General features: G+C 41.3%; 1 protein-coding gene across 4 annotated transcripts in view; it reads right to left on the reverse strand.

Annotated features, from left to right (window-relative positions):
- FBLN1 (fibulin 1) overlaps positions 1 to 26615 on the reverse strand; it is a 154747-nt gene that overhangs the window by 87208 nt on the left and 40924 nt on the right. For 2 of the 4 annotated variants that reach the window (XM_043536555.1, XM_043536636.1), the window contains exon 2: positions 3918 to 4017. In XM_043536555.1, coding sequence (XP_043392490.1) covers positions 3918 to 4017 — 100 coding nt within the window. Of the gene's footprint in view, positions 1 to 3917; positions 4018 to 15885; positions 16671 to 26615 lie in introns of those variants that run through there. The other 2 variants (XM_027820735.3, XM_007058248.4) reach the window with 2 other exon arrangements.

The raw sequence follows: 26615 nt of genomic DNA on the forward strand, positions 1-26615 counted from the left end.
GAAATGAATCCAGAGAGCATTCCCTGGGGCTGGCTCTAGGAAGCAAGATACATAATAGGCTGGCAAAATTTGCCTGGAATATCTCCCTCCATCTCCTATTAGTAAGTGTTGGCCTGCAGCAAAAGGGTTAAGATGATTCGGCTGCCACACCAGATTCAGATAAAGGGAGATGGGAGCAGAAAAAGAGGACCACCTAGGGTGTGCGCTGAGCAGTCCTAAGGCAGGAACTCCAGGGGTAATCCATCTAGGAGGAGGACTGAGCTTGAGCCTTTGTTATATTGTTATTAGTTTCTTTGTTAATCAAGCCACAGCCCACGAAGGGACAATAAAAACAATATACTGAATAAAATAGATTGGGAAAGGCACCTGCTCACATCCAGACTTTTCAATACTAAAAAGAGTCCTTGTAGCATAGTTCTACTTTGTGACTGTAAAAGTGGCAGATTGAGTCCATTGTTATGTTGTCTCTAGGACTTCCTGATCAAATCTGCTCACCTTACAAGGCGTTTTATTCTTGTCTAACTGCCTGCCCTGCAAACTCAACCTGTAATTTGGAAGTCAAGCGGAGTTCCTTCGGCATGAAAAGAGCTCAGTTGTCTTTAAGTCACATAATTTATGGCCAGTTTTTCAAAAGTGCTCAGCACCCAGCAGCTCCAACTGTGACATGTATTTAGGTGCCTAAATAGGAGCTGAGCTCTTTTGAAAATCCGGTGCCATTTTGTGGGTCCTGAACCATTCTGAAAATTCCTTTCTAAATTCTATCGCCATTTAGTCTTAAGCTAAATCACCTGACCGGATTTTGTTCTCATTCACACCTGTGCATATCAGGAGTCACTGCACTGAAGTCAGTAGACTTACACTGGTATAAATGAGAGATGAATTAGGCTCCCTGACTTCACATTTTGGCCCCAATTACATTTGTGTAACCCAGCTGTTTAGACTAGGGTTGCACAGATGTAATGAAGAGCAGATTTTGGCCCTTGACATTTTGCTTATGAAGTGACATCAGAAGACAATCCAGCTGAGTGTCTTGCTAGTGTATTAGTGATGGAGTGGTAACTGGAATAAAAAGTAATATAATTTATTATTGCTAATAAAATATAGGGGTAAGGATGCCATTTTTACACAGTGACTTTTCAGTAGGACTGCACTTCAAAAGTTAGTGTGTTATTTATTGAGACTGCAATATACGGTGTCTGTTTATCATAATATAGTATTTTAGATGCTTAGACTCTTTCTGTATATATACAAGTCAGATATACTTATAGTTAAGTACACTTTTAAGCTTTCCTATGAAGTTAAGGGTCTCCCTCTAAAATTACAATATTCAAAAGATAAATTACTATTCATGAGACTCTCAGCTCACATCAATCAAATGATCCTTAAATCAGAAACACTCTTGCTTCCAAGTTGTTCAATAAACTTGGTTTCCTGTTTTTCCTGTCTATGTTTTGTCTATAATTCTTTTCACTCTTCAAGTATTTCCTAAATTGGGATTTAAGTCCTATCTGTCAATTCTTGTGCGTAAGAGGCTGCTTTCTATGCCAATATAAACGAAAAAAGTCAGAAACAACAAACAGACATGACTGCAAAAGACATTCTTTCCCTAACAAAGGTCAATCCAACACTTCTACAATTACATAAGTTTAAAGCACTAAGCAATTCATATGAAATGAGAGAAGAAGGCAGGGTGATGTGCTTTAAATGGAGAAATATAAAATCTTTTTAGAAGCTGCCTTTCAAACTACCAACCCTATTATTCTCAGATCCACAATTTAAGTGTTACACATTGGTTTAATGGCAAAACTAACATAAAATATTGGTGCCAGAGAAAATATAACACCTCTAATATCTACAAGGTTCAGTATAAACACCACATTCGTTAAATGTTGATAGTATTTTTAAAGTTCATTGCTTCATTTCTTTGGATCACATAATAGGAAATAGTGCACTCTTAATATCAATAGAATTAGCAGATCTATTCATCCTTACACTCAAAGGCTATTTTTATACCTACAAAACCATAGCCAAAACAAGTCAGACCTCCTTATTCTCATGAATTTTAGCTTTTCTTATACTAGTATTAGTACCCTCTTACTTATGCATATAACCAAATATATAACTAAAAAGGAAATACAGAAGTCTCCTTGCGCTGACTACACTGGAGAAATTGGGTAAAAGATACTAATTATATATATTGGCTACTGTCCCTGCCTGACTGGTATCCAAGAATTTCTACTGTCATTGGGCCAGATCCTCAGCTGGCATAAATCAGTATAGCTACACTGAAGCCAATGAAGCAACACAATTTACATCAGCTGAGGCTCTGGCCCATATATGTTTCATTATTTAAAAGATATTAACAAAAATCTTACTCAAAAAATTGCCATGAAACTAAAAGCTTGCTGCTCAGATGAAGATGGACTGCTGCATACTAGGAGCTTTAAGTTTTCTTCTTCTCTATGTATCGTGCCTTCATACTTTAAATGAGACTAGCTGTGGGCTGCATAGAAGAACTCCGTGGGCCATAATTGGCCAGAGTCTACCCTTACCTGCTGTAGGGCTTTGCTTCACAAATAGCTCCTACCTGAAGAGGACAATGCTACTTAACATGAATAATGGCAACAGCAACTGGTTCAAAGAGTTTAAAGAGGTTTGTACATGACACATCAAGAACAGACAGTGCAGGTGCTGAATTCCCATCTCTTACTTTCTCTCTGGTCGGGACATGGTGCAGGCCGTCTACTTACATTTGCTATTCTTTTTGTAAAAGTGAACACATTCATAGGTAGCATCCTCCAGCTAATTGTACTAGGACTGGAATGGCCATATTTGCTGTGAGAAAGTGAACAGTGAGTTTAAATGGTATCAGCAAACCAGAGTGCAGGAATTTGTATACTGTAGTTACAGAAGACTACCATAATGTGATTAACTGCACATATCCATGTTCTCTGATTAGCTGAGTGCATTCCATTTTAGCAAAGTGTTAAATATACTTCTTGTATACCAATACAGCCACAAACATTTTCTCCATATTACAAGATACAATTCCAGAACAAGCTATACATCAAGAATTCTGCAAACTTCCCAGCCTCCTGTTGACATACAGATTTCAACCTACCTAGACATTTGCCCTCCTCTCTCCATCACCAGTGTCTGTGCACCTCACAGACTCTAATAGATATATCTCCAGGCGCAGAGAGACTAAGTAACTAGCAAAAATCGGGTTCAGTTCCTGGCTGTACCAAAGTTTTCCTGAGTCCTAATCCAATGTTTTATCAACAAAATCTCTTTCCTGGTTTGCCTTTTCTCTCACTATGACACCTGCTAGAACTGGTTGATTTTTTTTTTGAACCCGAAAATTTTTTCCACAGGAAAATGAAGTTTCAGTTCCCTATTGTTTGGCTGACAGGAAAATTCGAAACAATGTTTTTAAATTTCAATTTTAAAAATGTCATTTCCTCCTCGGTTTTTGGAAGCCAAAAGAATTTAAATTTTCAATTTAAAGTTTCTGGATTATCAGAGGTTTGTTTCTCTTTTTCCTCCCTTTAAAAACAAAAAACAAAACCACTCTGTTCCCTCCTCCTCTCCCCACTTTTTTTTTTTTAAACCCACTGGAAAAAGTGGGGGGGGAGGGATTAAAAGTGTGAGAGAGTCTGTGTGGGAACCTTATTTCCACTTTTTTAAAATATTTTCCAATTAGAAAAAGTTGGAAGACAATAAGAAAATGTTTAAAAGTAGGTTTTTGAAATATTATTTCAAAATAATATCATTGAAATATTATCATTGGATTGAAAATTCCCCTTGGAAATCAAAACTTTATGGTCAAAAACTTTTAAAAGCAATTTTTCGTTTTCCAACTAGCTCTAATGCCAGTCACCATCATTTTTCACAATCAACATTAAGTAATAACATACCTGCATTCTTTGGATTCAGAAATAAATGGCAGAGAACTGCAGTGTCTTTTTTGACTTGCCCATTCATTACCACTGTTGCAGCATTTTTCCACTGAATTTTCTATAGAAATGAACAAAAAAAAAAATCAGAATATTTCACAGGACCTTAACAAACAGTGTCAAGTCTGCTAATAATTACTACAGTTGATAGGCAATTACTTATTCCCTGTGCACCCGGGGTAAGGTTGAAATGGCACACGTATGCAGTAGATAGGGATGCCCAAATGAGGGGTTGTATTTTAATTATATTTAACATGTTTATTATGGTAGCACCAGCCAAGAGCGAGGCCTCATTGTGCCAGGTGTGGGACAGACAGTTGTAGATGGTTTCTGTCACAAAGAACTGACCATCTAAGTAGACAAGAAAGGCAGAGGGTGGGGAAGGAGGAGAACACGCAACCTGAGTGGACAATGTGACGGTAGCAAATGTCATGTTAGTTCCATGATTATTTGGGGCTGGGGTGAGTGAAGGGGACAGGATAGGTGGGGCTAAGAGGGGCAACTGTGAAATGAAGCTGAGGTGAAGAGAATGTGAGGAAGGGCAAGGATTGGAGCCAATTAACAAAGGGCAGAAAAAGTCCAATCAAAATTGAGAAAAGTTCTCTGAATGTCCAGAGATCCATTGCTTCCGCTTCGGTTGTTTTTGCCCCCTACCACCTGAAGTCTCTTGCTGGCTCCTCTCTGCAGCCCAGATGGTAGGATATATTAGCAGCTTGTCCTGAGCCCAACTGCTGCACCTAATTATCCTTAAACAGAGCAGACTGTAGATACCCTTATCCTTTAATATGAAGATGTAGGACAGCGACTGCAGCTCCCAGCATGCCGTGGGCCATTTCCCACCAAAAGCAAGATGGAGCACTGAATACTGGATGGAACAGTCATCTCCCTGAATTGCACACTTTAATGTGGAAAGTGAAGGCAGCCATGAGCCACACTGTATAACACAGAGGAAGCGTTTGACATCCCTCCTTCAGCAATAAAAGGACAATATTAATTATAAGTGAATTTACGTAACTTCCTTATTTCCTGAACATCTTGATTCTTTAAATATAAAATGTTGATTCTTTAAGAGTGTCTACAATCAATCATATATGCATAACTATCTTCAGAGAAAGCTAAAGGCAAATGTATATAACATTTTGGCCACTCAATAAATAAATAAATATATATACAGTTGATATAAATAGCGGAAGTCAGAGGGAAACTGATAAAAAATAAAAACAAATTAAGCTAATGGAGATGGTTATTTAATTTTAATAGTATTTGTGCAGAATTACCTGATTTAGCAAACCTAAATACTGTTAATGAGTCGACAAGGGTCACAGGTCTGTTTCATGTGCAAAAGTTCACAACACAGCAGGTATGTTAAAACTTGGACTAAAGCAAGAGTCACATTTTCTTATTATTCAAATCCAGTCCCAGAACAGTTCACTGCACATGCACCAGGCAGAAATATACACTCTGGAGGAAGAGGCTTGTGATTAGAGCGACTTCTAATGTAAAGTTCCTGTTAATTTATCTTTGTTTTATACAGGTTCTGGTTGCTGATTTTTTTAAATTATATAATAAATAAGATATTTTTATTCCTGGGTCATGCAGTGATTTACAAAGGAAGGCAAATATCACCCACATTTTATAGATGGAGGAACTGTGGTGCAGAAGGATGAAGTGATTGCTCAAAGTCACACATCGCATCAGTGGCAGAATAGGAAATAGAACTCACATCACCTGATTCCTAGCCCAGCATTCTGGCCACAGGACCATATTGACTCCCCATATAATTGTTTCCTGGCAGCGACCATGTCCTTCTCCTCCTGTAATGCACCAAGAACATCTGGTGCTATACACAACTCAAAAACAAAGGGCCAAATTCCGGCCCCCTTGAAGTCAATGGTAAAATTACCATTGATTTCCGTAGGTCCAGGATTTCCTGCAACTATCTGAAAGACAGATATGGCTTACAGTACTACAAAGAAAATCAAAGTCTGGTAAAGATCTGCCTGTGATGGGAGACATGGAAACGATATATGGAGTCTGGTCTCCTGCCTGGGTGTGAGTGACCCATGTATATGACGTCTGGTGCTCTTCTCCTGCAAGTGTACTGTTAGCAAACACTGAGTGCTTTGGGCTTAATGAAATTTGTTATGAATGACCACATTTTACTGCTGCTGTTTGCAATTAATTTTATCCAGATTGAAAAATGATTCACGTGAAGTGCAGAGCTGGCCCAAGGTTTTTGCAGGGATCTGTACAAAGTAACATCAGGGTGCTCAGCCAAGTTCCTCCTGAAAAGGACAACCCTTGCTTCTACCTCCGGCAATACACCCCTACTCCAACCAAGTAACTAGAGAATTTAAAACAGGCCCAGCAATGCCATATAAAATGCAGACATATGTCCACACAGGGGAGATGTGGATTGTGGAGAGAAAACTGCAGTTCACGCTACGGTTCATACTATCCAAAGAACCTGCCACAGCCCTCTTGAGAGGAAAGGGAAGTTAAAAAACAAGCAATACAAAAACACGTACCTTGAGGCCATTCTTCTAAAACATAATGAAATAATAAAATGTGGAGAAACATTTTTGGTCTTTTTGCTTTGCTGTTTGCCTTTACAATTGGCATTTATAGACAAGTCTACTTTTTTCAAGATTCCAGAATCTGTTTGCATCTGAATTACTCTCCTGAAGTGAAATCCTGGCCTCACTGAAGTCAATGAGAGCTTGTCAGTGATTTCAATGAGATTTCTGTCCAGGGGCCAGGATTTCAATCCTGTACTTTGGAACCAAGAGGTTCTAATGACTACTTAGAATAGGGGTGCTCAAACTGAAGGTCGGGACCCCTCAGGGGGTTGCGAGCCATCAGCCTCCACCCTAAAGCCCGCTTTGCCTCCAGCATGTATAATATAGCATTAAATATATTTTAAAAAGTGTTTTTAATTTATAAGGAGGGGGGGTCGCATTCAGAGGCTTCCTATGTGAAAGGAGTCACCAGTACAAAAGGGGGGAGGGAGATGGGGAAGAAAAGGGGGGGAAAATGGATTAGAACATGTGTTGGTTTTTCCAAACATACTGAGACTGAATTTCTTCTTCCCTCTCTCCTCCATGGATGTTATGGTGTTTTAGACAAAGAAAGATTTACCCAAGCAGTGAAAGAAATGGCTTCAAAGGATGTCGACATCTAAGTCACTTTCCAACTCTCAATTAAAAACAAAAGATTGATTTCTCCTTTCTCAACTTGAGAGGTATTCTGATTAACAGGCTTTGCAAGATGCTATTATGCAATCATCTGTTATCAGTTCTGCTTGTGTGGATTAAGGCCATGATCCAAATTGACTTCAATGGACTTTGGATCAGGCACAAAGAGACATTTTTAGTTAGAGGAAGTAACTATGTTTTGTGTTACATAGAGATTAAGTAACATTGTAAAAATTGTTTAGGCAAGAATCTTGTTGAAGTGAGAGATAAGGAATGAGTGATCTAAGGTTTTGTTATTCTATGGGTGCCATGTTAAAAAAATTGGATGGAAACATTCTGTGGATCGGTTAAAGTTCATGGGATACTACATCAGGATTCAAGTAACTAGTAAGCATGTGGGCTAGGAAGTGCCAGTGAGATTTATAAAACAGGAGCATAACATGGATTATATTTTATTTATGTTCCAATGATCTATGGATGGTTCTTTCTGTGGAGAAAAATATTACTTTGGCTGCCTCTTAACTGCAACTTTTACATCCCTCTCTATTTCAAGTTATGTCTGCCCCACAGTAAATTTGATGTCCAATTCTCATAACTATTCTGCCAAGGAACGGGATGTGAAAATACCCCATGAACCTGAATTTGGAATCTTGTCTGTGATCAGAGTCTGAACTTTGGAAAGTCCATGATGTTTGTATTTTATACGGCTGTATTACTTGTAAGAGTTCTACAGCATGTCACTGTAGTGTTGAATGACTCCAAGTAAGCTTCATAAAAAGATATATATTTTTAAAATATATAATTTTAAATATATTTTTTAACATGGCAGCCATAGAGAGCGTGTGTCTGTGTGTATATATATTAGTTATTGGGTGCTGATATAAAAACACCCTTGCTGCGTCAGGTCCTCGACTCTATTACTAAGTTCAGGTAAGCAGCAGCAATAAACTTGGCATTTCCTTCACACTGCTAGCACTGGGATTTAGTATTCAGTATTCTGTGAAGAGGCAATAGGGAGATTTTGGTTAAATAAGAGGATATAATAAGGGCAATTTCCACATATACTTAAGGTACTTTGTATGTGACACTAATATGTGGCTCTAGCTGAATTTTTCAAATTATTAATATTTTCCCTCTTATCTGAGGCTGTACCATTCAATTCAGTTATATTATAATCACAGTGTTACTCTGCCATTATCTTGCTCTGATCTATCTCCCCACTTTTATTTTGCTGAATGATACCAGATAACATGAAATTTAAAGTTTCATTGTCTGTGACATCTTTGAATGTTTTAAGACATTTAACTCAGAACTCAATAGCACCTCCCAAAGTTATATAGACAAATTATCAGGTTCTCAGAGAATATTCTGTATCAATGACTCAGGCCAGTGGATCAAAATGAGCTTTTTCTCTCAGTAGACATGGATAATTTGAAGAATAAATGTGTTAACTCCCCCCCGATTGAAGAAATGTAGAATTTGGTTCTCCTTTAACTCAATAAAAGAAATCAGCACATTAATTTGTCTTTTTTAGAGTGTAGCAATGCACTCCTGATTATGACAATGAATTAAGAATTATAGAGTACCTTAAACGCTATACAAACGCTAACCTAATATCACCTCAATCAGGCTTAGATATGATGCCCAGCTTCCAGTGAAACTACCCCAAAGGAGAGGAGCAAAGACCAGACCAGACACACCCAGAGGCGTTCTTGTCCATTAGGTCACCTCCTTGACTAGGAAACAGTAAATTGATTATGAAGTAAGGAAAAGACCTGTGCAAACGCCAAAACAACAGTTGGATACACTAGTTTTTACTTAAATTGTAAGATCATTGGGGCAGGGACTATCTGTGTGTTCTGTATTTGTACACTGCCTAGCACAATAGGGATCCTAATCCATGATTAAGGGCACATCTACAGTGCAATAAAACACCCATGGCTGGCCCATGTCAGCTGAGTCAGACTTGTAGAGCCCAGGCCGTGGAGCTATTAAATTGCAGTGTAGACGACTGGGCTTGGGCTGGAGCCCGAGCTCTGAGGGTATGTCTACACAGCAAAGAAAAACACGCAGTTGGCTTGAGCCCTGACTTGGGCTCATGGGGCTGTTTCACTGCTGTGTAAACTTCCAGGCTCGGGCTGGAGCCTGGGCTCTCAGACTCTCCCACCCTGCAGGGTCCTAAAGCCCAGGCTCCAGCCCGAGCCCGAAAGTCTACATCACAATAAAACAGTCCCACAATCCGAGCCCGAGTTGGCGGCACAGGCCAGTTGTGGGTAGCTGTGTAGACATAACCTGAGATCCCCGGGGGGGAGGGGGGAGAGTCCCCAAGCCTGAACGTCTACACTGCAATTTTATAGCCTTGCAGCACAAGTCAGTGGACACGGACCAGCCATGGGTGTTTTACTGCAGCATAGACATACCCCAAGGATATATCTACACTGGAAAAAAAACCAAAACACTATCTGTGGCAGAGAGGCTCAGAGCCCAGGTCAACTGGCTCAGATTCACGGGGATCAGGCTATGCAGGTAAAAATAGCTATTTAGACAGTCTCACTCAGGCTGGAGCCTGAGCTCAGAGACCTGGCAATCAGGGTGGTCTCAGAGCCCAGGCTCCAGTCTGAATGGGAATGTCTACACTGCTATTTTTAGCCGTGTAGCACAAGCCCCATAAGTTCAAGTCAGTTGCTATTGCCGGGTGAGGGGGGAAAGGGTTCAGTGTAAATGTACCTATAGGCTCCTTGGTAACACAAATAAATAAAAAATAATAGATTCTCCTACAGACCCTATATTTGCAAAGTAAGTACCAAGAACTTTGTAAGCGATGCTTGTTCAATGACTTGTTGTTGAGACCCAACAACAGCTCTTTGGAATCCATAGAAGAATTTCACTGGAAATAAAAATAATATATGGAGAACTTTTAAAGATTCTAAAGTAACCTCTGTAAAGCACAAAGAATAGACAGATCTCTCAAGTGAAAGCAAGGCAAGGGGGTTACATTTTGTAAATGTCTGAATCTATGAAAGTCCTGCTAAGTTCTGAGCTACATCAATAGGGGATATAAACCCTTTTCTGGATGAGCAAATTTATTAGACACTAGAGTTGAATTCAAAATGCTTCCCATATTACTATGTTGCATTGACTAAAGACAACTCTTAACATAGCTGTCCTTGAAGTGTGTTGGTGTATTGTTCAAGTGGATTCATTGCCCTGTGTGGCAGATGAGTATGCCACCGGTGCACATTTCCCCTTATATTTAGGGTCCTACCAAATTCACCGCCATGAATAATGCATCAGACTGTGAAATCTGGTCTCCCCCTGTGAAATCTGGTCTTGTGTGTGCTTTTACCCTATACTATACAGATTTCAAGGGGGAGACCAGCATTTCTCAAATTGGGGGTCCTGACCCAAAGGATCTGCAGCGATGTCAAGATTATTTTGGGGTGTCACGATATTGCCACCCTTACTTCTGGACTACCTTCAGAGCTGGGATGGTCAGAGTGGCGGATGTTGGCCAGGCACCCACCTCTGAAGGCAGCACCCCACCAACAGCAATGCAGAAATAAGGGTGGCAACACCATACCATGCCATCCTTACTTCTGCGCTGCTGCCTTCAGAGATGGGCAGCTGGAGAGTGGCAGCTGCTGACTGAGGGCCCAGCTCTGAAGGTAGCAGCGCAGAAGTAAGGGTGGCAATACCATACCATGCCATTCTTACTTCTGTGCTGCTGCTGGCTGTGGCTCTGCCTTCAGAGCTGGGCTCCCAGCCAGCAGCCACCACTCCCTGGCTGCCCCGCTCCAAAGGCAATGTCGCTGCCAGCAGCAGCGCAGAAATAAAAGTAGCAGTACCACAACCCACCCTCCCACCCCCACACACACACACCTTGCGACCCGCCCCCCAGAACTCCTTTTTGGGTCAGGACCCCTACAATTACAACACCGTGAAAGTTCAGATTTAAATATGAGTACATTTCAAGATTTATTTTTAAAAACTTAGGACCAAATTGTGTAATTGACCAAAGTGAAATTGACCAAAATGTACCCTGAATTTGGTAGGGCCCTACTTATATTCCTTCTTCCCTTCTCCCGTAAAGACAGGGAACATGACATTTACAAATGCTGCCTTGACCACCTCCCCTCTTCTTCACTGAAATTGCTCTGACAAAAGTTTCTAAGCCATTTTTTTTCTAGCAAAAACTTACAACCTATAATCCTTTCCCATCCTTCTTGATCTCTTTGCTGCTTTCAGCACTGTTGGTCACTTCCATCCCTTCCTTCAGTTTTCATGGCACCAACCTCCACTGTTTTTCCTATTGCCTCTGATCACTCTTTCAGAGTTTGCTTTTGTGGATCCTTCTCTCCCCCCCCCCCCCTTTTTTTTTTTTTTGTCCTTTGGGTGGTTTCCAAAGGGTTCTGGCCCCCTCCTCTTTTCTCCATATATTTTATCCCTGAGCTACTTTATTCACTCACGTGATTGCAAATATATCCATGGTGATTATTTTACTTCACATCTTCTTCCACCCATCTATATTTCAGTCTGGGTGTCTGACATTTCCTCCTGGATGCCTCACTGACAGCTTACTCTTAGCACAGCAAAAATAAAGGCACTTATTTTTCCTCCTAAACCTTCTCTGCTTGTCCCAATTCCCATTACTTTCAGCAACACAACCTTAAACCAGGATTCATCTTTCTTTTAGCATATCCAGACCATGTGTACAATCCACAGTTCATTCCTCCATATCTTGAAGATATGAACTTTCCATTTTATCCCCACAGCTAAAACTCTTGCTCATGTCCTGACTATTCTTCATTTTGATTACAACTTCCTCCTCTGACCTCCTCTATACCTACTTTATTCCCCTTTGGTCCGTACATAGCATGGATTTTAAAACTGTGTTCCTCATCTAGGATCTGACCACGTCACCTTCCTCTTTGAATCCCTCTATTGAGATCACATATCCACTATATCAAGTTTAAATTTCTTTTTGACTCTTCATACTGCCCACAGCCTAGTTTTCTATGTAAACCAAAGACCCATATTTTATTTTAGAAACTATTAATACAGATGTTGTAGAACAGGTAGATTTTTAACAGGAGTATTTATTAAAAACATCTAATACGAAACTTGCAGTTACTGGCTAAAGCAAATAAATAAATATCCACCAACCTGTTATCAAATTATGCCTAAAATCTAACAAAGTACAAATATATTGCAGTAACTCGATATGGATTTTCATCTTGAATTTCACAACCATGTTGGATTTCAATTATACAAATGAAAAACAAGAGTTTACCATGTTGCTATTCCCCTGATTACAATAAGATGTCAGGTTTGATTTAAAAAAAGCTAATAAAAATTGGAAATTTATTTGAAAAACTGTACTTTGGAGACTGCAATCATTTTAGAATTATAGTGTTTATAAAATAACTTTTAGGGATTTGTAAGAGCACCATTTCACCCCCAAATTAAGATAAGAAAACACAGATTTAGGGCTATGTCTACACTACCCTGCTCTTCAGACTATGGAGTCATGAATAGCAATGCACACCAAAGTGCCGCACTGTAACACCTCCATGTGGATGCGTTGAACATGAAGTAAAAGGTTCCTAGTTTGCATTAACATTGTCCTCTTCAAACAGGACTCTGTTAATGTGCTCTAGGAACCTTTTAGTTCATGCCCACAGTAACCACATGGGGGAGTTACAGCACAACACTTTGGTGCACACTGTTATTCATGCCCCCATAGTCTGAACTGCAGGGCAGTATAGACATAGCCCTCCTCAGTCCTTTACAAGCTCTACTTCCCCCAAACAACTCTTATAAGATTTACTACTGAAAAAAGCACATGTAAAAATCATAATCTTAAAATAAAGAACTCAATCCACAAAAAGTCAGTGGAATTTCTTTTATTACAAACTATAAGCTCACACTGACTAGACATTTCCAGATGTTGAGTTATGCTACATTATCTGTGTGTAATACCAAGACATACCAAAGACCCAGCCTGATGAACTGCTCATTCACGGACTTGACACAATCATGTAAGCACATAATCCATTTTATTCAGTGAGCAGTGGTTTCAAACAGAGTTAGTTGTAAGTTACAAATAATATATGATACTTTCTGTAAAAATCTTAGTCACGATTATAGAGTTTCTAAACTTTATACAGTCTCCAATTTTGCAAAGATTTATGCACATGCTTACACACAAAGAACAAGTCGTGCTGAAGTGGGTGCCTTCTTGTCTTTGCAGGATGGGAGCCTTAGTTATGAGAAGTTGCATTACATTTGATAGTGCACACACTAACACCAACAAAGAATAACAATTAAGAGAAGTGACAGTAACAGTAACAGGTCCTTGCTCTTGATGTTGACTGCACATATCTACAGAAGATGCAGTTGTATTAATAACATAATTATTAGAGCACATTAAAGCTATTTATGTAAAAGAACACCCTAATTGGTCCATTGGCCTGCGGAAACAGATATTGCTACAAAGAAATTCATAAAAAGGACCTTATTTAATGTTTATATTTATTAAGTTTTAGAACAATCTCTTAGCTGAATTAAGATCAAGATTTCCAAAATGGGTGTTCAATGGAAGGACCTTCAGTCCCTGTTTAGGCACCTAAATCCCATGATGTGATTTTCAGAAGTGTTTAGCACCCAGGAGCTGTCAATGAAGTCAAAGCATTTTTTAAAATCAGATGATGGATTCAGATGCCTAAATATGGAGTTAGAAGCCAAATATGAGGGACCATTTCTGATAATCTTGAGCATACACTGTACTCATAGAAACACTTCAGAAAATATACCAGTAATCAGAAATATAAATTCAGGAGTTGATGTAAAATGTGCAATGAAGTCATAATGTGAAATTAGTAAACACTTTATAATAGTTGTGCATAATATTTTAATTATCCTCAATAGCCAGTAGAATACATCAAAAGCATGTTTTTAAAAAATTGTGTTCTGTTGTCAGAACAAACGGAAAAAGTAACTGCTATCTTTGGATTTTTGCAGTAGATATTGCTTTCCTAACTCCTCCCCACTTCTTGGGGAGCGGGGAGGAGAGAAGAACGGGCTAATTACCTGTCTTTTTAAAAAGTAAAATCTGTATGAATCGCTAACTGTGACAAGTGCTGTGCTACAAGAGAATTTGCAAACCCAATATATTGTGATAGTAACTGATAATTTGCTTCATTGGTTTTTATCTATCATTATTTAATTATACGTTTTGTTGGCCAGGGACCACGTCTTTGCATGTGTTTGTACAGCACCTATCATAATGAAACCCCGATTCTGAATGGGGCCTCTTGGTGTTGCTTGTAATATAAATACTCATTTCATTTCTTTGGATTGTTGTGAAGAACTGGCTATTATTACATATAATGTAACCACTTCGCCACCTTCACACACCTTCGGAATTCTCCATTGAACTGAACCAAATTAGAGCCCTTCTTCTGTAAGGAACTGACTTGAAGTCATTCATCTTTTGTAATTCAGTTTTCAGTTAATTCAATCAGTCATCTTTCATGAGAATTAATTTTAAAATGCAACATTTTTGTATTAAATCAAACCACTCATTTACTGAATGTCAATGTATGTTTGTTCCCTTTTCAGAGGGTGCTGATCTCAGTGTAAGTAAAACCTATGATGTTTCAGGCTTTGAATATTCAAGAAGTTGCTGTGCCTGACCTTTACCGGAGAAAACTAGAGTTTAAAACAGATCAAGCAAGAAAGCCTTGATTCTAACCAAGACACAATTTCACAATTCATTGTAATGCTGATTTTCAAGGTAGGTGGGCCCAGACATCAGTGACCACCCAACATACCTAAATAGCAATGCCAAGTCATTCATTTAGGGCAGTGGTTCTCAACCTGGGGTCATGAGCCCCAGGGGGGAGAGGGGGTATCGCAGGACAAGTTTAGGAGGGTCACAAGTCTAGGGCCAGCGTCAGAGGGTGGCAAACAGGGCAATTGCCTAGGGCCCCATGCCACAGCTAAGTTAGGTGCTTCAGCCCCCAGGGTGGGCAGGCAGCCCTCAGCTCCTGAAAGGGGTACAGTAGTCGGGACAGGTTGAGAACCACTGATTTAGGGCACAGTATTGCAAGGCACTGAATGCCCTTGAAACTCACCTTCCCCCGGAATTGAAATTAGAGGGGATATTGGAATTTACTGGGGGGGGGGGGGGGGGAGTGGTGGAAAACAACTAAATTCGCCACGCTGGGTGGCAACATGAGATGTAACTGTTGGCCAATGGTGGGGGGCGGGGGGGGAGGTTGTAGGGAAATCCCTCAGTCTCCAGGAGCTGCGGGTGCTCAGCGCTTCTCAGTTGCGTTTCCACGGGCAGGGCAGGAGGAACTCCACAGCTGTTTCACTGCCCCCTTTAAATACCCCCAAAGAAATGGAGCCACATTCCTTCTTAGAAAAACAAAACCCCTCGAGTCCGTCCCACTCTTTGGGGCGAAGGGCTCGGAACAGGAGCCAGGGTTACATGGCCTGAAACAGAACCGCGCCTCCTTTAAGCCTCCCGTCGCCCAGTTACCTTTCCCCGGGGGCCGCCAGGACGTGCCCTGGGGCCAAGGTTTCCCGCCTCCCAGGGCAACCCGCGTCCAGGCCGGGCACTGCAGGGACCAGCTTCCCCGTGCCCCACTGGTGCGGACTCCCGGGCCCAGGCTACCCAGGGAGCAGGCTCCTCATGCCCCGGCTCGGGTGTCCGGCCGGCTCGGACCTACCTTGCCCCGCCAGCAAAGGGACCAAGCTGAGGGGTAGGAGCAGCTGCAGCAGCCGGGTCCCGCGCAGATTCTCCATCAGCAGCTCCGGGAAGGGCAGCGAACGCGGAGCAAAGCGGGGCTCGGCTCTCCTGCAGCGCCCAGCCGGCTCCCCCTTTCCGCTGCTGCTGCTTCTCCTCGTGTTAGCCCAGCAGCCGCCTGAGACCGGTTGGGAAGGACCCCCCTCCCCACACACACGCACTCAGCGGGCTTCCCGGCGAGGGAATTCACTGCCTGCCCTTCTAACGAGCCCGCCTGCAAGCGCGGAGCGGAACAGAGCCGCCGCGGTCGCCTGGAGGCAGAGCCCCTGCTGTTGCTGGGACCCGCTTCTCTTCTGCCCCAGCTTCGCAAGCTCGGGAAACTTTGCAGACACGGAGTGGGACCCTAGTGGCCAATTGTTTGGTTGGAAGGCATGCAGCAAATTCTCTGGATGCCAAGTGCAGGCGAAACCCGCAAACAAAACGAAATGCAGACAAATCCAAGAAAACCACCTGGGCCGGCGGAGGGGGAAGGCGCAGGGTTAACCCTCCGGAGACTTTTTTTTTTCTCGTTTCTACAGATTTTCCTCCAATCACAATGTTGTGAACAAGGAGGATTTAAAAAAGCAAAGCAGCAGTGATGTTTTCCAAAGTGTCAGTGAAACTCATTAGAAACAAACAAACAATCAAGATGACCGTCTTATTTACAGTAACACTGGTCAGTGCCGTGACATACCGCTGCTATCTGTAAAAGGTCTCCTTATCTTGTTTAAACAGGACACAAAAACACTGATCTTTGGTCAAAGGAAGATCTAGGGTTGACTGAATGCATGAGGGTTCCTGCCAGGATTTTACGATATCCTGGGGGTGGGGGATTGTAAATGTTACAAGAGAGCTAATGGTACACGGAAACATATAGGGAAGGGGTTGCCCTCCCAGGCACTTTGGCCCCACGTCTGCAAACGCTTAAGCCTGACCAAACTTTCCTTACATAAATAGCTGAAAGTCAGTGGTCCTGAGATTGGGCCCTGGGAGTGGATCTAGATTCACTCTCCTTGTATCACAAAGGAACTGGGGGTACACATTATTTTATTCTATGTGATTAAAATACAAGTTTAGAGACAGGTTGTGAACCCCGTATGTACACTAATGAGCACTTAGACAAATACCTCATTAAGTGGGACTATCTGCATTAGTAACTGCTCGCCAGTGTAAGGCATTCACAATGTAGCCCTTTACTCTCTTTCCTCAGAATGTAGTGACCCTCATGTCCCTGGGCAGAAAGCATTTGAGATACCAACGTTTACAATTATCCAGGTTGTTTCTGCCCTTTTGTTTCTTCCTTCCCTCCTCCTGTCATTGTCTCTCCATCCTTCTTTCTGAGTTTGTATCTTGCAAAAGCTTTGCATTTCTCTTATTTCCCTCATACCCATATCTACCTTTTTTTCCTCCTCCATTTCCTCTCCCCGCCCCCAGTCTTCCTTCTCCCTTCGTCTCTTCTTTTGGGTCCCAATCTAACTCCTACTGATTTTAATAGCAGTTGGATTGGAAACTTGTAGAGTAGACAAGTAGAAACCCTTTACATGTTGGAAGGGCTTCAGGGGGCAACTGACTAGGATCATACAAAGCCTTGTCTACACCTCACACCAGCTGAATTCAAGCAGTGCAAGCCCCTATGCGGGAACTTGTTTCGGTTCAATAGTGGCTTATTTTATTTTACCTAAAACCTGCTCCTAATTGACTTGAACTAAACTGAAATAAACTTGGTATAAATCAAAATAAGTGTGTCCACACAGCCATTTGCACTGGTTTGACTAAGGGCTTGTCTACATGGGAGTTATTCCTGATTAACTCGGTGTGTGGATGCCTTTATTCTGGAATAAGAGTGCTGTATTCCACATTAATTTAGTCCATGCATAGAGTTAAACAAGAAAATTAATCTGCTTTACATTTACACCCTACTTTATTCTAAAGTTAACTTTCATGTGTAGACAAGCCCTAAATCAGTTTTAAAATCACACATTAACGGCTTGTCTACACAGAGTTCTCTCTGATTAACTCCATGTGTGGACACTTATTTCAATTCCTGGCTAAGTGGCAGTTCTGCAGAAAAGGACCCAAGGATTACAGTGGATGAGAAACTGGATACAAGTCAACAGTGTGCCCTTGTTGCCAAGAAGCCTAACAGAATATTGGGCTGCATTAATAGGAGCATTACCAGCAGATTGAGGGAAGTGATTATTCCCCTCTATTTGGCACTGGTGAGGCCACATCTGGAGTACTGTGTCCAGTTTTGGGCCCCCCACTATAGAAAGTATGTGGACAAATTGGAGAGAGTCCAGTGGAGGGCAACAGAACGATTAGGGGGCTGGAGTACATGACTTATGAGGAAAGGCTGAGGGTACTGGGCTTATTTAGTCTGAAGAGGAGAAGAGTGGGGGGGGGGGGAATTTGATAGAAGTCTTCAACTACCTGAAGGGGGGTTCCAAAGAGGATGGAGCTAGGCTATCAAAGTGGTGGCAGAGGACAGAACAAGGAGCAATGGTCTCAAGTTGCAGTGGGGGAGTTCTAGGATGGATATTAGAAAAAACTATTTTACTAGAAGGGTGGTGAAATCTCTATCCTTAGAGGTTAAGGCCCAGTTCAACAAAGCCCTGGCTGGGATAATTTAGTTGGAGTTGGTCCAGCTTTGAGCTGGGGGTTGGACTAGATGACCTCCTGAGGTTTCTTTCAATCCCAATCTTTTATGATTCTATAACCTAAGCTAGATAGATACAGGGCACTCTTATTCCAGAATAAAAAAAAAAAGAAAAAGAAAAAAAAGTGTCCACAGATAGCCTTGGTTAACCCTAACTCCATGTGCAGAGAAGCCCACAATTAAACTGGTGCAACTCTGCACATAGACAAGCTCCAAAATCTCAGTAATTTCCCATTGTGACTACATGTAAAACATTTCTGCACTGGTGAGCTTTGGCCACTGCAACTGGCCAGTTGTCCACTGCCCAAAACAAGCCCAGGTGGCAAATATTGTGTTGCAACCCCATCATGGATAAGAACTGGAAGTAATTTTTTGTATTGGTAGGTGTGTTCACTTACCTAGTTACAAAATTATTTTACAGATCATTTGGGAAGAGTTCAGTGCAATAAAAATTGGCAAGCATGCTTTTTATATCTGGAATCTATTATCCTTTCCTCACTTTGTGATGGAGAAAAAACTGTTTCATTAAATTGCAAAGTAATATATTAAATAGTTGCCTTCCCTTCTAAAAGTATGTGGAAAATATTTTGCTCCCTTCCACTACAATCTGTTTACCAGCAGTGAAGAGAATTAATGTAATGGTTTAAGTAATATTTCTTGAAAACATCACATCAGGTATGGTCATCTGGAGATCAACTAATAACTTTCTCCTTTTCCTTTTATAATGCTCCTAATAATTTTCATAGACATTCCCAGCATAAATTGGCACAGTCACCTGCAATCAGTTTCAGTGGCCCCAAGCACATATGCTTCTAATTATTGACCCCAAGTTTCTTAGTGACCCTGAACTGTGCACTTAGGGACTGATCCATAGCCCATGGCAATCAATGGAAAGACTTCCATTGACTACAGTGAGCTTTGGATCAGGCTCGTACTTACTGTAGGACATAAAGGCCTATGAGAGAGAAATGTTTTGAATAACTGTAAAGATTCTTAGGCTCAAAATTTGATCTTTTTTTTTCCCCAGTCTGTTTGCAAGGTCCCTGTAATCCTTTGTGTATTTTTAAACTGTTTACAAACAAATGGTTTAATGAGGGTATTTTTACTATAGAAGAACAAAACTAACTTACAGCTGCTCAGCATTACTGAGCAACACCACTACAACAAGCCATTATACAATCTGATGGAAAAAATCGTGCCCATTTTACATTCCCAAGAGACTTATTATGAAAAGATACATAATGATGTGTACTTGAATTACAAAAATAAATAATTCAATACATGAAAAAAATACCTTAAATTCATAGCCATCTAGCTGCATCACACTTGTCATTTTTCAGAGTAACAGCCGTGTTAGTCTGTATTCACAAAAAGAAAAGGAGTACTTGTGGCACCTTAGAGACTAACCAATTTATTTGAGCATAAGCTTTCGTGAGCTACAGCTCACTTTATCGGATGCATACTGTGGAAAGTGTAGAAGATCTTTTTATATACACACAAAGCATGAAAAAATACCTCCTCCCACCCCACTCTCCTGCTGGTAATAGCTTATCTAAAGTGACCACTCTCCTTACAATGTGTACGATAATCAAGGTGGGCCATTTCCAGCACAAATCCAGGGTTTAACAAGAACGTCTGGGGGGGGGGGGGGGGGGTGGGAAAAAACAAGGGGAAATAGGTTACCTTGCATAATGACTTAGCCACTCCCAGTCTCTATTCAAGCCTGAGTTAATTGTATCCAATTTGCAAATGAATTCCAATTCAACAGTTTCTCGCTGGAGTCTGGATTTGAAGTTCTTTTGTTGTAATATAGCAACTTTCATGTCTGTAATCGCGTGACCAGAGAGATTGAAGTGTTCTCCGACTGGTTTATGAATGTTATAATTCTTGACATCTGATTTGTGTCCATTTATTCTTTTACGTAGAGACTGTCCAGTTTGACCAATGTACATGGCAGAGGGGCATTGCTGGCACATGATGGCGTATATCACATTGGTGGATGTGCAGTTGAACGAGCCTCTGATAGCGTGGCTGATGTTATTAGGCCCTGTGATGGTGTCCCCTGAATAGATATGTGGGCACAGCTGGCAACGGGCTTTGTTGCAAGGATAGGTTCCTGGGTTAGTGGTTCTGTTGTGTGGTATGTGGTTGCTGGTGAGTATTTGCTTCAGATTGGGGGACTGTCTGTAGGCAAGGACTGGCCTGTCTCCCAAGATTTGTGAGTGTTGGGTCATCCTTCAGGATAGGTTGTAGATCCTTAATAATGCGTTGGAGGGGTTTTAGTTGGGGGCTGAAGGGGACGGCTAGTGGCATTCTGTTATTTTCTTTGTTAGGCCTGTCCTGTAGTAGGTGACTTCTGGGATCTCTTCTGGCTCTATCAATCTGTTTCTTCACTTCCGCAGGTGTAAGAATGCTTGATAGAGATCTTGTAGGTGTTTGTCTCTGTTTGAGGGATTGGAGCAAATGCGGTTGTATCACAGAGCTTGGCTGTAGACGATGGATCGTGTGGTGTGGTCAGGGTGAAAGCTTGGAGGCATGTAGGTAGGAATAGCGGTCAGTAGGTTTCCGGTATAGGGTGGTGTTTATGTGACCATCGTTTATTAGCACTGTAGTGTCCAGGAAGTGGATCTCTTGTGTGGACTGGACCAGGCTGAGGTTGATGGTGGGATGGAAATTGTTGAAATCATGGTGGAATTCCTCAAGGGCTTCTTTTCCATGGGTCCAGATGATGAAGATGTCATCAATATAGCGCAAGTAGAGTAGGGGCGTTAGGGGACGAGAGCTGAGGAAGCGTTGTTCTAAGTCAGCCATGAAAATGTTGGCATACTGTGGGGCCATACAGGTACCCATAGCAGTGCCGCTGATCTGAAGGTATACATTGTCCCCAAATGTAAAATAGTTATGGGTAAGGACAAAGTCACAAAGTTCAGCCACCAGGTTAGCCGTGACATTATCAGGGATAGTGTTCTTGACGGCTTGTAGTCCATCTTTGTGTGGAATGTTGGTGTAGAGGGCTTTTACATCCATAGTGGCCAGGATAGTGTTATCAGGAAGATCACCGATGGATTGTAGTTTCCTCAGGAAGTCAGTGGTGTCTCGAAGGTAGCTGGGAGTGCTGGTAGCATAGGACCTGAGGAGGGAGTCTACATAACCAGACAATCCTGCTGTCAGGGTGCCAATGCCTGAGATGATGGGGCGCCCAGGGTTTCCAGGTTTATGGATCTTGGGTAGTCTCAGAGGCATTATCACCTGCACATTGTGTCCATGCAGAATGTCCTGGTGACAGTAGGAATAGAACTCAGAACCTGCCTGTTGCAAGAGCATAGGTCCTGACCACCTGAGGTAACACAGAATCTCAGTTTGCGGTTAGTAGTATTAGACCTACAATACAAAGCTGAATAGTTCTGAATCTGTCCAACAGCAGCTACTGCATGTGTGTACACACACAGTCAGTTCATATGCACACTAGCCCAAATAACTGGGCTTTATGTGGATAAAGTGAGAAAAGGTTACAGTCACAGAGATTACCCACAACTGCTAAAGGGCAGACCCCTGTGCCTGCTACTCCACTTTATGAGGCTAGAATATTGGCCACATTCCCACCAAATCATTTGCCACAGTGCACTGTGTGCTAGAAGCACATAGAAGGCCCCTCACCATGCCTGTCTGTCGTCCATGGAGCCAATACTAAGACCTCATCTTACCAAGGGAAGAAGGCTCCAGTGCAGATGCTTCCCAATCCCTACTGTCCCTCCTCCCCGTTCACACATTGCCTCAAAGTGGGGCTTAAGTGGTTCAGTGGGCATTGCCCTCACCTTTTGCACCAGAGTGAATTTCACAGTGCCCAAATCAACAGTTATCAAACTGTAGTTGATCCACTCAATTCAGCTCTAAACCACAAAATGTACAAACAAAATTCAAGGTGTACCTTCTTTTCCATTCAGAGGGTGCAATACAAACTTGAAATGTTAAAAATAATAATAATAAAAAATAAAAAAGTACCAGAACCAGCAGTCTAATTATACCATCAAAGCATTTATAGTGCTAGACAAGCCCACAGACCCTGCTCCTCAAAAGGTATTTGGACTCCGAACTTCCATTGAAATCATCTGAACTTTAGTCTTTTTCAACAGCAGCAACTGTCTCTCATAAGCATCTAAATACTTACTCTTGTACACTCATCCCCAAGTGTCTGCTGGGGACATGGAGGGGACTCTCAACTGGGGGAAGAATGTGTTTGATTGTTTCCCCCCATACCCCTTAATTCACTACTTATTTTCTTAGATTGTGAAATGTTTGGAACAAGGACCATGCCTTCCTGTATTGCCCCAATTCTATAAATACATGTGAATAATTATACACAAAAGGATTGGGACTTGTGTTTATACAACTCCTGGCAGAATCCTGACTGGGGCTTCCAGGCACCTCTATAATGCAAACAAACAACAATAGGTTAGAGATTTTTAAAATGAAAAATCAAAAAAAACTACATACATTCTAGCATGGTTTTACTCAAAATGTCTGTCCTCTGAGATGTGCCAGATGCCAAAGTCTGGTGGCTCTTTGGAAGGCCAGGATGTTCAGATATATGTTTGGGCTGATGCAGAAGTAAGCAAAAGGAAAAAGATATCAGCCCTGTTTGGTGAACTTATGGAAATTGTTTCCTGCCAGCTGCTCCCAGTTCCTGGGCATTACAACAGCTCTGTGTGTATAGCAAGTTGGGCAGCCATAAGTAAGGAAACTGGCTGACAGTTTTACAAAAGAAAATTCATGGGAGTTCTGTGCGCGACGGGAAGAACGAGCTTAGACACCTTCTCCTCCCACGATCACTGGAAACTGCTAGAGAGCAGGACTCCTGAGTCTTATTGATGTTTGACTGTAGGATCAGCATCATCTTCCCTCCCCTTTCCCAATGGTTAGGATGTTTCTTTTAGAGAGAAAAGAGTGAGTTTTCAACCCAGCGGGGCTCCTGTCTCCTTTTTCCTGGTTAATCACCAGAATCAGAGCCAGCCTTTGGGGTGGGCTTTAAAAAAAACAAACCCTTTTCTCTCTCAGCTGACTTCTTTCCATCATGATCACCCAACTATCATTCTTAGGATACTAGAGGGTCAACAACATGATTCCACACAGAAGGCCAAGCCATTCCCTATGACAAAATTTAATTGATTCATTTTTATATTAAAGATGGGACAATATACAGGCAACCAACAGCCTCTTCTACTGCAGGAAAAGTGGAACCTAACTGCTTGTGCCCAGGTCGGGCATAGGTCCCAATATGTGTAAAAAAGGAATGTTCAGATAACAATTCTGCAGAATCAGTTGCTTAGGGGATAGAGAACTGGACTGAGCCTCAAGAAAGAGGAGTTCTATTCCCAATTTTGCTATAGGCATGCTGCATGACCATAGGTAAGTCATATGACTTCTCTATGCCTCAGTTTCCCCATCTGTTTAATGATATCTCCTTTGCAAAGAGCTTTGAGAACTATGAAATAAAAGTGCCATATCAGAGGTAGTTCTAATAAAACAGGGGTTTGGTGCCATTAAGCTCCTCTTTGCCAGGTTGAGAGAGAGGTTGACATGTATCCATTTAGGTCAGTTTTTGGCTTAATTTCTGTCTTTTTTCTCCAATTTAACAATAGAATCCTAGTAGTCACCCAAACCAGCAAAATGTAAGTGCTCAAAATAGACCTCTCATCCCTTTCTCCGAAACTTACAGATATACAGAATATTTGCCAGTGAAGCCACGTTAAAGCTTCAGCTAAATAGCTATGAAGCTTCAGCTAAACATATTTGTCTTGATAGCTATTCCATGGTTCAGATTTTACTTTTGAAATGATGTTCCACTTATGCATGCATGGGCCAGTTATATTTAAAATCTAGCTGTTGTGGCTCCAAGCAATAGCTTGAGTGAAAGGCAGAAAATAGGATTCATGCAACATCTCTGCTTTTAGACTTCTTGTGAAACAGACGTCACTCTACATCTATTCAGAAACAAAAACTGTGCCTAAATTTTATAAAGCAGACTACACCCTACCAAGTAATAAACTGCATGGAGTTCATTGACTAATGCGTTCTGCATATGCTTTCAACAGGGTGGTTAAAATGACACCAGAAAAAAGTTTCTCTATGCATAGCTTTTGCTCTTCTTCCCTATTTTTTAGTTTGTGCAATATACTGAATTTAATAGTTCTGCTAAGGACACGTGATATCCTGGCCCCACTGAAGTCATTGGCAAAACTCCCATTGTCTTCAATAGGGCCAGGATTTCATCCAATAGTACCATTCATTCTTCTGTTCACTAATGTATCCGCGCTAGTGCTGCTATTCTTGAGATTTGTCAGCTCTTTAAAACAGAAGTGGAAATAATAAACTGGCCCTAAAATTTTGCTTTGAAATAAAACATGGTTTCTCCACCTGACAGCATTTTATTTACAGTTGTAGCATCCTCAATTGTGCAGACTTAGTATATCTCCCACTCACTTCAGAGTCGTGGCTGCATACAGACCACAGGATCAAACCCTGGCTTATTTTTTTTAAAAAAATGATTTGTTAATGCTTCAGGGTAGAAAAATTACTAACTTATATGCTTAAGAATCTAGAATGCACTTTAAAAAGTGTCCACAGCTGGGCTGAAGGTAGATTGTAGGGGTATTTTTATATTTTGCTTTGATTATCATTAACAAAATGCTTCCTTTGGTATTGAGATATGGTTTTTGTTATATTTGCAAGGAGAAGGTGGGTTAGGTAATATCTTTTACTGGATCAACTTCTGTTGATGAGAAAGACAAGCTTTCAAGCTACACAGACCTCTTCTTCAGGTATGGGAAAGGTACGCAGGATATGTCTACATGGCAATTAGACACTCATGGCTGGCCCATGCCAGCCGACTTGGGTTCACAGGGCTGTTTCATTGTACTGTAGACTTCCGGGCTCAGGCTGGAGACCGGTCTTTAGGACCCTGTGAGTTGGGAGAGTTCCAGAACTTTGACTTCAGCCCAAACCTGGAAGTCTACACTGAAATTAAATCACCCTGCCGCCCAAGCCCAGGTTAACTGGCACAGGCCAGATGTAGATGTCCAGTTGCAGTGAGGATACACCCAGAGTGTCACAGCGAAATACAACAGATAGTTCAGCATAAGTAGTTAGCACGTATTCTAAGGAACTCTTCAAGGTGAAGTGGCCTGTTAACGCCCCTGTAGTCACAGGACCAAAAAAAAAAAAGGGGGTGGGGGGGGGTTAGTGGATTACAAATTGTTCTAATAAGCCATAAATCCAGTGTCTTTATTAAGATCATGATTTTTAGCGTCTAGCAAAGTTATGAATTTAAGTTCCCAGGCTCGTCTTTTGAAGGTGTTGTGCCCGTCTCCTTTGAGGATGAGGACTGATCGGTTAGATATAGAGTGATCTCTTTGTGAAAAATGTTCACCCACAGGTGATATGGTGTTTATTATCACTTGTCTGGTCTTGAACGCGTGCTAGTGACATCATACAGGGAGAATTCATAACTTTACATATAATATTGCTATATACATTTCACCACAATATTATTGACCACAAGTTACTAGTTTTCACATGATACCTCACAAGGCACATTTTGTATTAAGATTATTATACTAGTGTGTAGGATATGAATATAGTTGTGCTTAGGGTCACAAAGGCTATAAACTGTCATTTTATTTCATGAACTTGTTGCAATATAGATCTCCCATTTAGAACCTGACCTTTGTATTGTGCCTGCCACTATTCAACTGTACATTGCAATCATGACTGATTTTGTGTGGTTATGCTTTATGGGGTTGCACCATCTATTGTCCTGTTTTTAATCTATCCCCAATAGAATCAATAATTATAGTGTGTTCGCAAACAAAACAAAAAACAAAACACTCACACTGAAGATACAGTAAGTATCAGGAAATCTAATAACATTTTCATATTGCTACATAGGCCCTAAAAATTCCATTTTATATATAAGAAACATAAGCCCAAGATCTTTGGTAAGGAAAACTCCGACTCCAAAT

The sequence above is a fragment of the Chelonia mydas genome, chromosome 1 (assembly GCF_015237465.2).
Source record: "Chelonia mydas isolate rCheMyd1 chromosome 1, rCheMyd1.pri.v2, whole genome shotgun sequence".
Classification (NCBI taxonomy): domain Eukaryota; kingdom Metazoa; phylum Chordata; order Testudines; family Cheloniidae; genus Chelonia; species Chelonia mydas.